At 41.5% G+C, this 15,570-nt stretch overlaps 1 protein-coding gene and 1 pseudogene across 1 annotated transcript in view; one reads left to right on the top strand and one right to left on the bottom strand.

Annotated features, from left to right (window-relative positions):
• Window positions 1–4,172: 4,172 nt before the first annotated feature.
• PPP3R1 (protein phosphatase 3 regulatory subunit B, alpha) overlaps window positions 4,173–15,570 on the top strand; it is a 71,621-nt gene continuing 60,223 nt past the window's right edge. Inside the window, exon 1 of the mRNA XM_032410824.1 lies at window positions 4,173–4,663. Within this exon, the coding sequence (XP_032266715.1) occupies window positions 4,661–4,663 (3 nt within the window). The 5' untranslated portion in view covers window positions 4,173–4,660. The remainder of the gene's footprint in view (window positions 4,664–15,570) is intronic.
• On the bottom strand, window positions 8,231–10,130 carry LOC116636230 (annotated as a pseudogene).

Here is a 15,570-nt window from a genome sequence, read left to right on the forward strand (position 1 = left end):
TTTCCTCCTTTTCTTTTTGGCCCAGTATATAATATGAAAATAACTTATACAACCAATTAATCACATAATTTTGGGAAACTTGTCCAAATTTAAAAATATTTCTGATTTGTGTTTCATCTGAAAACTAAATGACTGAGGATTTTATTTTGAACAAATTCAATGTTATTAATTCTTAGGAGAATTAGAAAAGTTGCACACAATATCCATAATTTAAAGTACTTATGCTTAAAAATTTAAAAATTCCATCTAGTAATTGGTATACATTTTCCCCAAACTCATTAATTCATAAGGCTATATCTTTTTAAGAGCATTGTTTTTCTACCATTATGTTTTTAATAGCAAATACAGAGCTTCAGCTACATTATAATTTAAATAGGCTTTTGCAGAAAGGTCATTGTTTATAAAACTCTTTGTAAAATGGTTTCTATGGAGAAATGAGTTTCCAAGATGGAATTTAGAATCCTTGGCTCAAACCTCTACTGCTTAGCAAGAAGGGAAGGAACCACTTCCCTGCCATCTCAGGTGCTGAGGAACCTTTCCTCAACCACACCCTTGGGTAAGGGGTGAGCTGGCATCCCTGCTCTTTCCTTGGTACAAAAGAGGATTCTGGGAAGGAAGGCAATCTATTCCCCATGCAACCTCATGTCCACTGAAAGAGACTTTTGTGGTGTGAAACTAGGTGGCAAAAAGGTACAAAATATTCTTAAGTCTGGGATTCTTGAACTGGGACATATGTGTTTTAGCTAGGAGGAGAGGTAGACATTTCCTTTAAATCTGCGTTAACAAAAAACAAAGGAACGACAAAGGAACAGACATTACTTTCAAGTCATTTTAATCAACTCTCCTTTTTAATTGGCATTTTCTTCCTATGTGTAAGAGTATAAAATTAAACATGGTTTCTAGTTGACATTAGTCAGTATAATCATGAATAAAAGTGTGGACACTTTGGGGTAATACTGCACTGGAATTATCTGAAACAACTACAGGAGTGGTAATTTGTTTCTTCTACCACCCTTAAATCTTATATATGAATAAATGACAGTGACCAGTCCTTTAAGAATAAGGCAGATTTCTGGATATCACAATGATCTGGAGAGTCTACACATAAGATTTCCTGTGACATTTCTAACTTCTTAAAGATAATTGTGGAGACACTGAAGCCTGAGGCTGTCTGTGGTCGAATAGGACTATAAACATTACTCTTTCTTAAAACTTTCTTTCTTTTTAATTTGCTTTCTGCTTAGCAGCTTAATTACTATCTTTGCATCTTTTTTTTCTATCTCTAAATAAGAGAAAACTTGAAGATTTCGCTTTCAACCTGTTTTGAAGTCGATTCCCTTCTCTACTCCCTCCTAACCTGCACTTCCAGCTCCTACTTGAATGCTTCCACTGGGATCTCTCATCAGCAGCTCAGCATTCTTAAATCCAAACTCATCTTTCTCCACTCAGCATCCAAACTTTTCCTGATTTGTTTCTTTTAATGCCATCCTTATTTTCTGTCATCCAAACTAAAATTGGTCATCTTTTTTTTTTTTTTTTAAAGATTTTATTTATTTATTTAAGAGAGAGCATGAGAGGGGAGAAGGTCAGAGAGAGAAGGAGACTCCCTACTGAGCTGGGAGCCCAACGCAGGACTCGATTCTGGGAGTCCAGGATCATGACCTGAGCCAAAGGCAGTGGCCTAACCAACTGAGCCACCCAGGCGCCCCAAATTGGTCATCTTTTATTTCTTCCTCTCCTTGTTCCCTACATCTACTAAGTTGCATTGTCAGTGCATTTTTCTTCATGTCTTTCATATTTACCCCTTCTTTTCCTCTGCCATTAGTACTTATTACCTCATGCATAGCTGTTACTATTCTTGTAACTGGGATGTCTTAAGTGTGTCTCCCTCCAACTTACCTGACATAAAACTCCCCAACAGTCATCTTTTGGTTGCTAAGTTTTCCAGGAAAAAGATCCATTTGTTAGCTATGTCCTTTGTCTTTCACTTACCTAGTTATCTAAAAACATGCATACTTGCTGCAGGACTATTTGGTACTTGCCCCCTCCCATACTAAGCTTTACACAAAAACTTAATGGAATCATTAAGTTTTAATCATTTTGAACCTTAGGGCAAAAACCCTGTGTATTAAAGGTGCATTTTAGGTTTACCTCTCTCAATGGATTCAAAATAGACTAATTAGTTTCAGTGTCAGAGATGCAACCTGCTACATGCCTGTATTTTATGCAGTATACACAAGGCTGAGAGAATGTAAATGGTGTATCTGGGAGATTTGTAGGATGAGAAGGACCAAGTAGACTTGGCCCTTCTGTCTCTTGCTTTGGTCAGTAACAGAGGCTAACCAATCTTTCACAGTGCCTAGCTTTTGAATTTCTGATTTAGGTTCACAGTACATACTTGTTGAATGATGGTAGTCTAAATTGGCTCAAATCTTCACAAAATTATGGGTTACTCTAAATCTCCTGCATCCCATGTAAATCAAATTCTTTCTTGGTATTTAATCCTCAGTCAGAATGATAATTTGATTTTCATTGAGTCTGTCCAAGGGACATATACACGAATGCAGTTACAGTGATTACCTCTAAGAAGTGGAGTTAAGGGGGCGGAATTTTTTTATATACTACTTTTAACAAAATGAGCACATCTTAATTTTATGATAAACTAATTAAAATAATATACCTAAAAAACATAAATGACACACATTTTAGCTTAGGGACTTTTCCCTGTTTTAGAACGTAACATATTAGTATATAAATAGAAACATATACAAGAAACTTAGTATAAGAAGCAGTGTTACTTCTTGGCCTTTGCTTGATGCATTCACTGTATGAGACAATTTTATGTTTTAGTTACTTTTCTTTATTCATCTGGACACAGAAAGTAGTTCTTAGAAAAAGAGAGAGAGGGGGAGAGACAGAGAGACCTAAGGCATGCCACTGAGCCTCTTAGAAAAGATGCGCGCTTATCATGGAAAAATAATTACCACAAAGAGTAACACTCTTATGTGACAAGCGTCAACAGACTGCCTTTAAAAACACTACGGCTTTTTATAAAACTATTCAAAGGATTTGTCAATAAGGAGTTTCTGACTAGAAAACATTATCTCCCTCTCTTTCATACACATAAACCTCAAGATTATCAAGAATTTGAAAGGGAATAAATGGTTAAAATAATTGCAAAATGTTTTCTTCCCTATCCTTATCACACCTTTCCCATCGGCTCCCCGCCCCCCCCCCCGCCGCCCCCAATAACTTTCCTCCTTATGCTCTTCCATTTCCCATTACAGTCTGAATTTTCTGGGAATGGTAATTGCCACCAAAGTAGATATAGCCCTACTAAAGGGATAAGTGGGCAATCCATCTTCGAATGTGTTTCAAAAACAAACACTGGGCACCCCGTCAAACGGCAGCTTGGAGGGTTTAAGGAAAATACAGAACTGGGTGAGCAAGTCTTTGCGGGAGTGGGAAGCAGCTCTTCCACTCAGCTGTTTTGTGGCTCCTCAGCCTCAAGCTGTAGGCAGCTTTGGCTCTTCTTCCCTGTCTTTCCAACCTGGCTCCTGACCCTGCCAGCTCATACTGGGGTGTGGGCCTGCGGGTGCTGCACCGGGGTGACAACAGTCTAGATGCGCCGAGCAATTTTGTAGTGGGTCCAAGTCGGTACACTGATGCAAAGATACCAATCCTCCTGAGTAAACGGATTCCCTTCTAGCTCCAGGGCTTGGATTTTCCTCTTTTTTTGTTTTTGTTTTTTGGTGCAGTGCCTGGGTGGCTCTGACACCTTAAGGCCGCTCATCTGCTGCTCCTCCCCCACGAGGTTCCTACTCCTGGAACCAAGTACGCCTTCCCCCGGAGCTCGGACACCCCTCAAATTTCCTCCCTCTCACAGCACCCTCGCATTTCCTCCTCCTCCTCCCGACCCAGCCTTCCCCCCACCTGCCCGCCTCCAGCCACATGACAGGAAGGGCTCCGCCACGCGACGTCACCGACGTCCGCGCCCCCGTCCCTGTCCTCCCCCCGCACCGCACGCAAAGGGCGGCCCACGGTGGAGGGAACGTGGTCGCGCGCTCCGCGATCCCCAACCAGAGCTCGCCAGAGCACCCCGGCGGCCACGGCGGAGCCGGCGCACGGGTTCCCGGATGTGCGCCTCTCGCGGAAGCCCCGCCCCCCCGCCGGCTCCGCGCGCGCCCCCGCCCTCCGCCTCGCTGCGCTCCGCTTTCCCCTCCCTCTCCCGCCCTCCCCCTTTTTCGTGCCTTGAGGTTGCGGGTCAGCGCGAACCACTGCAGTGAGTCCGTCACGGCTCTGGCGCGAGCGCTAGGCTGCAGACCCCGAGCCGTCTGGCCCCCTCTCCCCCTCTTTCTCTCTGCTTCTCTGTCTGTCCCCTTTCTCGCCGTCTCTCCTCCCGCTCTCTCTGTCTCCGAATCTCGACCTTAATTTCTCTTCTTCCCTGCCCGCTCCCGTGTGCCCAGTCACCCGGCCGGCGCGGGCCCCGAGGCACCGCCTCCCCTCCCCCAGCCTGCACCCCCTCCCCCGCGGGCGTCCCGAGGGCCGCAGCCGCCTCAGCCCAGCACAGCTGGGCCGCCGCCGCCGCCGTTTCCTGCGGGAGCCCTTCTGAGCGCCGACACTCTCCTCCTCCCGCGCGAGCCGCCGACCGCCGAGCAAAATGGTGAGACCTTTGCTTCCCCAATGCACCATCCCTCCTCCGCCCGCCGCTTCCAGGGCTGGGGGCGGGGGCGAGCCCCGATGCCTCCGGCCAGCTTCCCCCAGTGGAAAATTCGAGAGACCCGGCCCCCCTGGGGCCGCGGCGGGTCCGAGAGAGCCCTCAGCGGCCCGGGTGTGTTGGCGGCCGGCGGAGGCGGTGGGCCGTCTGCTTGACAGGACCGCGGGGCCCCCGCGCCCGCCCCCGGGCCTCCGCGGGGCGCCCCCCCGCCCCCTCCCCCCCGCGCCCCCGGGAGTCCGCCCGGGCCTCGACCCCCTTCTCCCCGGCCATTGGCCTGGTCCTGGCCACTCGTCGCCCTGCATTACTTTTTTCCGGATCCTCCTCCACGTGGAGCCCCCCTTTCACCCCCAGACTCACTCCTTCAAGTTCGGGTATATTCCAGAATCCTGGGGGAACTAATACGTGGTAAATGGCTTTTTATATAAGACCCACTTTCTCTCCAGACCTGTTCTTTCTCCCACTCCATTTTCAATCAGCGAGCTTTCGCAGGAATCCTGCCACTTCTCCCTTCTCCTGTTAGTATTTTGCTGCTGTTTGCAGCCTTATGGGGTTCCTTTCGCTGCTGCTTTTCTCTCTGCACTGGCGAACCGGAAAGGTCCAAGGTATATGTTCCTGAAAACGTAGTCTAACTCGGTCTTTGATAAATGGGGATATGTTTTCAGTGCTTCTTTACTGTCAAGGGTTTTTCGTTTTCTTTGTTACCTTCGTAAGTCTCTCTCTCGTGGTTGTTTTTGAATCATGGCGATTTAAATTTGTCTTTCCTTAACCCTCGCATTAATCCCTAGGTAGAATTCATTGCTGTAGTGTTTCAAACCGACGCTAGGGGTGTGTCTCCCGCCTCTGTCACTGTAGCCAAGAAATCAACGACGCCCTTGTAGCCTGTTACCTTACCGGTTCTCTCGCTCCGGGTAGCCGCTGCAGTTTCCTCTTTGCAATCACGAATTGTATACGTAGTAGAAAAAGTTCGCAGTGCTTTTCCATATGTATCAGATATTCAGACATGTGATTTGGTTGTTAGGCTTTTTCTAAAAGTCTTCCAACAGTTGTCAGAAGATTTTTAGACCGATTGTTTGACGTTGGGTAATTTCTTGGATTGTATTTCACCCTGTGTGTAGAATTTAAGTGTTTCAAAATAGAGCGGTGGATTATCGAAGAGAGAAATTCTGTTGACTGCAACTTAAAATCAGTTCGATGTGATTGTGAGGGAACAAAGTGAAACTAGAAAATTCAAGTAAGTCAGCTTTTATTTAAAATACAGGACAAATCAAGTGCACTTATCATTGCACTTAAAATCCAAATTAGGAACAGACTTAATAAATGATTAGTGAGTTTGATATATAGAGGTAGTTTTTTCCTGCCAACTTGGGAGGCAGCTCAGAGACAGCTTTGGCCCCCAAAGTTACAAAACTTAGGTTTTTCCAGACTACTACAGAACACAGCTTAGATCAAGACCGTTCATAGTGCAGTCTTTTTGTTGGCATAGTTTTTTGGAGTTACGAATTGCACTTTAGTGCTTTAATGCCACTTCCTTATACATGTATTTTACTTGAAGATCTTTGACCATTGCAGTGGGTGTTTTTACCAGCATTTGTAAACAGTACATGGTGAGGAATAATGATCCAACCTTTTGTTGCTTATGTGTTATAGATCAGAATGAGCTGGTTTCCAAGTTTTGTTTTGTTTTGTTTTCCCTGTAGTGTGTCCCCCCCACCCCCCTTTGACCAACAGATTGAATTTGGGAAATTCCTTTTTTAGTTGTTAAATTTATCTTCCTGGTACTCAGTGTTTTCTTATCTTAAAAAAATATTTTAAGATTTACCTTTTGATACTGTTTCCTTCTAGTTCATTATTTCCCTCTTTCCAGTTTTCTTTTCAGTATTTTCTGATTTATTCTTGGTTCTTTCTTCTACCATTCTATCAATACCGTTTCAGGACCTAATTAATTTGTTGTGACAGTGGCTTCCCAAGTTTAGAATTATTTTGGTCTGTTGAATGCAGCACTGGTTTGAAAGTATCCAGACCATACCTATAGGTCAACTCTGCTATATGGGGTATTAATTAACTCAAATAATTTGGGCTTTGGAGTGATCTGGTTCATTTTTCTAGTTAATTGAGCATGGAATTCTGAAAATTTTCACTCCCTTTGGAAAACTTGATTATAACTTACGGAGTATCATGATCATATTGACAATTTTGTCAGTGGGTTTTAATTTATGAATTAACTTATGAATATCACTGATTAATTCAAGTAAGAGGAAAGTAAAAAGATTGGATTGAACTTATCAGCAATCTTTTCTGACAGTTATTTTAGTTGCTATATTAAAAGTAGTTTCTTTATTTCCTGAGAGTAAAGTCTTTCCCTCTTCTTCACCTCTTTTTGAATTTTAAACTGCTGAACATCCAGGTGGGATGAAGATTTTACACACACACACACACCTGAGTACTGAGCTTCTAGGAATCCCCCCCCCCCCAACTAATGGTCAGTTGTTTGATAAAATAGTGTATGTTTACTGAAGTAAATAAAATAGATGTCTTCACAATTTTTTTCTCTAGGTAGGCATCTGTATTTTAGATAGCGTACTTCAGTGTTCCTGACATGCAGAAAAAGAATAAAATGATCACACAGAAGAGTGTTTGTTTAGGTCTGTGTGATTGAAAAGTCTCTGAGTAATTTTTGGAGAAGTAAATTTTGTAGGGGCATTATTATTTTATTTTTTTAATTTATTTTAATTTATTTATTTTTAAAGACTTTGAGACAGAGAGATAGCAAAGAGGGAGAGTGAGAGGAAGAAGCAGACTCCTGCTGAGCAGGGAGACCTATGTGGGGCTCGATCCCAGGACCCCGAGATCATGACCTGAGCCAAAGGCAGACGCTTAACTGACTGAGCCACCCAGGCGCCCCTGTAGGAGCATTTTTAGAAACTTAGTTAACTTTTCTTGCATCAGAAATAGTTTTTACCGTGTATGTACTTAGGATAATTTAAAACTAGGATTTTGGGGCGCCCGGGTGGCTCAGTTGGTTAAGCCACTGCCTTCGGCTCAGGTCATGATCCCGGGGTTCTGGGATCTAGCCCCGCATTGGGCTCCTTGCTCAGCGAGGAGCCTGCTTCTCCCTCTGCCTGCCGCTCCCCCTGCTTGTGCTCTCTCTCTCTCTGTCAAATAAATAAATAAAATCTTTTAAAAAAAATAGGATTTCATTTTGGATGCATATATGAATACGGTGTGTAAGTAATTGGCTTTTCTTTTAAATTTGTTTTTTTAGGAAAACCTTTAATTTTATAAATGACCTTTCTATGTCTTTGTGTTTTTAAACTTTTTATTAAAATTATTTCCACAGTCTGGGGCACCTGGGTGGCTCAGTTGGTTAGGCGTCTGCCTTTGGCTCGGTTCCTGATCCTGGGGTCCTGGGATCGAGCCCCGCATTGGGCTCCCTGTTCAGCAGGGAGCCTGCTTCCCCTTCTCCTGCTCCCCCTGCTTGTGCTCTCTCTCTCTCAAATAAATAATAAAATCTTTAAAATAAAATAAAATTATTTCCCTAATCTGTAAATAGAAGTCAAAACATTTATTACTGTCCATGATACCTGCACTGGAGTTGCACACAGCATATTTTAGTTCAGATTTTGTAACAAAGGCTGTATAGCAACAACAAAGTAAGCAACCTGTCTTATGGCCAGCAGAATTAAAATTCACATTACTCATGAGAAAATTTCTCTGCTCATTATGTCCCATAGTGGATGAGAAAATTAAAAAGGCATAGATTGCAAGGTAAAGAAGCTGACTGAGGGTTAGTCAGCAAAGCAACGCGAGGGACAGATAACTCTGGGTAGATCAGGCCTCTGTTATGGGTGGTAAAGCAAGCAAAAGTACATGGCAGTATAAGGAAGTCAGCTTGGGCCGGGAGGATTAAGCAAGTCAGACCGTGGGCCCAGAGTCTGGGCAAGCAACAGGGATTCATTCATATCACAAATACTTGTAGTTTTTGTCTGCTGTTCACTGGTTACTGTGCTTGGTTGTTGAAAATATTAAAATGATCAAGGCAGGTTTCCTATCTTCATTTAAATCTAGAACATTAGACAAATGCCAGTAGGTATGAAAAAAGTTAGTCCGAGTTATCGTATAAATAATGCACACAAACCCTGATAGAAATTGAGGAAAGAGCAAGATCAATTTCCTTCGGCATTAGGGAAAGTTTTATGAAGGAGGTGAAAATTGACTTGGGTCTGAAAAGGTTATTAGGATTGCAGAAGGAAGAGTTGGAGGCATCTAGGAAAAGACTTTAAATCCTGGAGATAGGAAGAGAAAACATATTTGGAGCACTGATAACTTGAAATAGCAGTGTCAGCATCATCTGGGAACTCGTCAGGTCCTATCCTGGACCAGCTGAATCCAGAACTCTAGGGATGGGGGCAAGCAGTCTAGATTTTATAGCTTTTCCAGGTAATTTTTCTATTTCTTTAGAGAATAGCAAGGAATGTATTTATTTAAATTTTAGTTAAGTATCTGTTAACATACCTCACACTGTACAAACATAAGACACATTTGTAATTTCCAAGGAACTTAATCAAGTGGAGTAAACAAAACAACTATGCATTGTGATGTGTGCTATTAACAAACTAAATGTGGGGTGTTTAAGAATACTTAGCAGGAGATGGGTGCCTGGCTGGTTCAGTGAGTGGAGCATGTGACTCTTGGACTTGGGGTTGTGGGTTCAAGCCCCACGTTGGGTGTAGAGATTACTTTAAAATCTTTAAAAAAAATAAAAAAGTACATGGCAGGGGAGAGGCTTAATCCAAACTGGGGTGAGGATGGGGCAGGGAGACAAATGTCACTCAGAGAAAGCTTCCTGAAGAGAGAGATGAGGTGTCTGAGCTGAGTCCCCCCTTTTTTTTTTTGAACAAGAACCAAATTTCTTATTCATTTCTTGCATTTTTGAAGTATTCCTTGATGACATCCTTCTCCTGAGATTCTTTGCCATATCCCTTAACTACCACACAACTGCAACCAGCCACTTTGTGGCGCTTTCCATCTCTGTCAGTTTTACAGAGGCCTACCCATTCACCTAGTTTCTTGTGTCATCAGCCTTGATTAGGTTGATTTGGTGTTCAGCACAAAGGGCTTCCACCAACTTGACATACATGGGCTCATCACAGTTGGGTGCAAAGCACACAAAGATGGGCTTGGTGCTTGTCTAAGGTTTTGGCATCTACGCAAATTCCACGTGCCAGGCCATCGTGGCTGAGGGCAGTCTTCAGTACCTCTTGTAAAGCAGTATTAACGTCCATTACACCTTCAGCATCAGTGCCTTCCTCGGCCATGGCGGCATGGCTGTGGATTACAAGTGTAGCCGAATCTGACTGCACCTGAGCCTCTGCTTCTGCGCCACTTGGTGGTGGCAGGGAAAGAGCTGAGCTGAGTCTTTTTTTTTTTTTTTTTTTAAGATTTTATTTATTTATTTGGCAGAGAGAGGGACAGTGAGAGAGGGAACACAAACAGGGGGAGTGGGAAAGGGAGAAGCAGGCTCCCCGCAGAGCAGGGAGCCCGATGTGGGGCTCGATCCCAGGACCCTGGGATCATGACCTGAGCCGAAGGCAGTCACATACCAACTGAGCCACCCAGGCGCCCCTGAGCTGAGTCTTAAAAGGATGAGTATTTAGCCAATGAGAGAGGTGGTCTAGAAAGAGAGCTTTATGTTTAAAGCCATAGAGGCATAATATATACAAGCCAGTTCATCATGGCTGGAGGGTAGAGGGTTAGGGTGGAAAGGAGAAAGAGGGTGGTCAGTTAGGTTGAGGCAAGATCATAGAGGAGTTTGCATATCATATGAAGAAGTTAACTTTTTTTTCCCTAAACCAGTGGGAAACTATTATTTTTAAGCAGGAGAATTACATTGTCTCATTTGCTTTTTTAAAGAGATCAGTATGGTGGCCGTGTGGATAATAAAATAGAGTAAATTAATGTAGGAATGGGGGCCAGTTAAGAAATTGTTATAGTAATTCATGTGAGGACTTAAAAGACTGTAGGGACAATGCAGATGAGGAGGAGAGACCAGGTATGAGACACATTTTGAGAGGTAGAAGATAGGACTTGGTGACTGTTGGGTTGTAGGAAGAAAAGGGGTGTACCCTGTGTGGCTTCTGGCTTGGGTGACTGGACAGATGATTGTGCCATCCATTCAGCAAATGTTTATTGAGCACCTGCTTGGCTAAGATTCAGTTCTAGGGATATAAGAAATGTCCTTTCCTCAGGAAACTTCCAGTTTGCTGGGATGACTGTTGTATTATCTCTAGCATTCTCTTATCATATGGTAATTAATACTTGGAATGCTATGTTGCAAGATTCTGTAAGTTCAGTAGGATAGAGTCCTGTGAAATATTACTGCTGCTTGCTCCGTAGATATCATGGCCTAGGATAGAAGAGACTTGATAGCCTGAAGGTAGGAAGAGGTAATATGTATTAGAGCAGTGATTCTCAATATGTGAATCCTGAACTGGCTGTATCAGCCTCATCTGGGATCTTTTCAGAAGTGCACATTCTCTGCCTAGGAGGTATAGGAAAAGGAGATATGAGGGAGTAATGTTGATTTCTATTTTGGACATGTTGAATTTAAGGTAGTTGTGGGTCGGAGTGCCTGGGTGGCTCAGTTGGTTAAGCATCTGCCTTCTGTTCAGGTCATGATCCTAGGGTCCTGGGATGAAGCCCCACGTGCAGCTCCCTGCTCAGCTGGGAGCCTGCTTCTCCTTTTTCCTCTCTCTCTGCCCTTCTCCTCTGCTCTCTCTTTCTCTCTCTCTCAAATAAATAAATAAAATCTTAAAAAAAAAGTAATCGTGGGTCATCTAGGTAGGAATGGCCAACAGGTAATTGACTATATCTGGAGCTCAGAAGAGAAATCTGGGCTGGGATTAAAGATTTGAGCATTGTCTGTGCAGGTCTCTTAGGTAGTAGTTGAAACCATGAAACTGGATGAAATCCTATGGAGAAAGAATATAAAATGAGAAGAGGGTAAACCATAAACACTGCATTTAAGAGGTAGATAGAGGATGAGGAATCTGTGAAGGTTGAGAATAAATTGAGTGGGAAAATTAGTAGAGCGATGTCAGATTTGAAGGAGTCAGCAGTGCCTAGATATTGCAGAGATGAGGAAAGAGAAGAACTTTAAAAGTATCTTAGAGGCATCAGGAGAGTTCTGGTGACCCTGGCAACAGTACAAGAAAACACCATTTTGTACTGATAACAGGGAAAGCCAGGATGCTGTGAGTTGAGGGATAAACGGGTGGACAAACATTGAGTATAGACTGTTCTTTAAAATTTTGACTAGAATGAGACAAGATAAGAGCTATGGAGGAAGGTTTGAGGAAGAATTTATTTTGGGGTAAAAGGAATAGCCTGGAAAGAGGGAGTGTAGTTGAGGATTCAAAGGGAAAAGATAGAATTATTAATAGTTTGAGGTTCCCCAAGGAGGTAGGATGAAATATGACTCTCCTTAGGCAATAAGAGATTTTTTTTTTCATCTGTTAACATGAGAGGGAAGGAGATAAAAATGAAAACTGTTACAGAGGTCATAATCTTTAAGACAGTAACTTAAATCCTAAGTAATGAAAATAAGATTGCAAGGGAATGTAAACTCAGAATGCAGAGGCCTTGTCTTTGTCTTTTCATTGTTTTATTACAAATACTGATATATACCAGATATTAAGTAGTATTTGAAGAAGGAATATGTGAATGAGTAAGTGGAATAAAGGAGTGAGTGCTGATGAGACAGTGGAGGCAGTGAGTGTCAGTTCCTTTTCTGAGACATTTATGAAAAAAAGGACAAAGAAAAGTTAAGTGGTTTACAGTTGGGGGTGAGTTCTGTTTAGGATAGCAGATGTTGGTATTCTTTATTTACTTTTGAAGATTTCATTTATTTATTTGAGAGAGAGAGCAAGCACAAGCTGGAGAGGAGAGGCAGAGGGAGAAACAGACTCCCCGCTGAGCAGGGAGCCCGATGCGGGGCTTGATCCCAGGACCCCGGGACCACGACCTGAGCCAAAGGCAGACACCTAACCAACTGAGCGACCCAGATGCCCAGATGTTAGTATTCTTTAGAATTAGAAGAGAAGCCAGGCGAGGGAGCTGTACGAAAGGATAGTTAATGGAATGAGTCCTAGAAGTGGCAGAAAGAAGAGGGATAAAGGGAAAGAAGGGACATCAAAAGAGAGGGGGGAAAAATAAAAAAAGAGTGAGGCGAGTAGGCCATGGCAACAGATACATTTTAATGTAGTTCATGGGAGGTGTCCTAAATTCTCTCAGTAATTCAAGATAGTTTGAGGCAAGATCATCTGAAGTTGAGATTAAAGGCTGAGGCAAATGCGGTGAGATTGAGGGTGAGGAGTATGGAAAAGGATTATAATACTGATTTGGGGGGATTTGATATGCAGTTAATAGGGTATTAAGTAAATGTTATTAAATAGTAAGTGGACCCAAGAGAGAGTACCAGTGGGTCAGTGACCTAGGGAATGAATCTAAGAAACAGGAGTATTAATAAGAGAAGAGGTTAATACTTTGTCAGTCTTTGTTTTAATAACTTCTGAAGTTACATAGGTCTAAAAAAACCATTTTCTGAGTTCAGGTTTTATGTAAGGGGAACATCTAGTTGTAGATTGATATTCTTAATTTTTTTTTTAAAGTTCTAAAGACACTATTAATTCATTTGCTTAAAATTCAGATTGTACCAAAAGTATAAAATGGCAAGTGAGCCTTTTCAGGGCTGATCACTGATATTCTTATATTGATCACTGTTGAGTTTCTTGTGTACTTCAACAAAAGGGAGGGTTTTGTTTTGTTTTGTTTTTTGTATTTTTTTCTTCCTTTTTTTTGAACTTTGTGGCAGTGTATGGATTTATTTTTTTATAATTTAGTTCTTATTTGAAAGATTAAATTTAAAGAGATTTTAACAGTACCATGCTCTAGTTGACTCATTACAGTTAGTTTTATTCCAAGGTTTTTAACTGTATTTCATTGTAAGCATGACTCAACAATTCAGCATAATTTTTTGATCGGGTAGTGATTTTGTATTGATTGAGGTTGGTATTTTAACAAGGTTCTAACTGTGACAGTATTTTACGAAATTACTCTTAAGAGAAAAAAAAAAATTTTTTAAGTAATTTCTCCACCGAATGTGGGGCTTGAGTTCATAACCCTGAGATCAAAAGCCGCATGCTCTACCGACTAAGCCAGCCAGGCCCCCAAGAAAATATTTTATTACAAAATTTTTTGTACTTATTTTTTCCATTTATTACCTTAGTAAGCGTTAACTAAATGGATAACAATTTCTTAAAAAGAGAAAATGATCTCCAAAGTGTAGTCTATAAAGCATCTATTCTATTTCAAGCTTGCCAGTTAAAATTACTTCCTCACTTTTATACTTCCAAATAAACCTTTTATTCAACAGCTCACATCTACTCTTCTTTTCTGAATTTTCTCCTTGAACTCCCATACCCTTTTTGTGGTATGAGTTGACAGCTAATGCATAGATCTGGCACAGGAATAAAATTTTGAAATGAGCTATGACTAATATATGTTTCTGGGTTTGTCTTTGGTTTTTGTAACCTTGTACTATAAAAATTTTTTACACATTTGAAGATTTCTATAGGAAATCTTTTAAAATTTAGCACTGAAAATTCAACAGTCCATAGGTTCTTATAGGTTCCTTCCTTAGAGTTTTGTTTTGTCAGTTAAAGCCCTTTATTAGGAGTATCACAAGGAGGGCCATGCGATAATCTGTTGCTATCCCAAAAACATTTCCGTGAGATGACACTTTGACTTGTTTTGGTAGCATTATTAAACTTATGTGTACTCTAACCAGTTCTCTTTTGTCCTTTGTAAATAATACAGAGTATTCATTTTTATTTGTGTGTGAGAATTAGATAAGCATTTTTAAAAATTATTCCTTTTTTTTTTTTTTAAGGATTTTATTTATTTATTTGACAGAGATAGCGAGAGCAGAAACACAAGCAGGGGGAGTGGGAGAGGGAGAAGCAGGCTCCTGGCTGAGCAGGGAGCCCAGTGCGGGGCTCGATCCCAGGACCCTGCGATCATGACCGAGCTGAAGGCAGACGCTTAACAAGACTGAGCCACCCAGGCGCCCCTAGATAAGCATTTTAAAACCTAAGTACAAGACAGTGAAGCATAGCAACCTACAGAAAAGATCAAATCTTTACCATTGGTCTTAATGGAGCTGTTAGCAGTTTTATTAATCCTTAATCTGTCTAATTTCAGGGCTGATTTTTTTTTTATCATATCTGCCTGAGTGTGATGCCACAAGGAATCTCCTGTTACTGGCATGCAGTAAGCTGACATCCTATAGTATTATTTACTTGTAAGACAATCTTTAATAAAAATTGGAATATCAGGAAAAACAAGTACTGTAATAAGGGAAGTCGTGATTTTATATCTACTTATGTTGCAGCTGTTTTCCTAACAAAGAGAATTTTATGAATTATAAACTAACTCATAGTAATCTTTTTCAGGTAAATAATGAATTTATGAAAAATCAGATTACTTAAACTCTGCCTTCTTGTTGGCTGTCACTCTGTCTTTACCATCATACTTCTTGACTCTTTTATTTGCTCATTTTCTTGTTTTCAATCTACTACAGTCTAGATCTGTGATGTGCAATTTAGTAGCCACATGTAATTGTTGAAATTTTAATTAAAATGAATTAAAATTAAATAAAATTGTAAATTCAGTTCCTTAGCCACAATAGCTACATCACAAGCCCTTAGTGGCTCCTTGTGTCTAGTGGTTCCTGCATTCGTGCAGATATAGAACATTTCTGTCAGTACAGAGCAGAAATTTTGATTACATAGCACTGG

Source organism: Phoca vitulina, unplaced genomic scaffold, assembly GCF_004348235.1.
Source record: "Phoca vitulina isolate PV1807 unplaced genomic scaffold, GSC_HSeal_1.0 scaffold12, whole genome shotgun sequence".
Taxonomy (NCBI): Eukaryota; Metazoa; Chordata; class Mammalia; order Carnivora; family Phocidae; genus Phoca; species Phoca vitulina.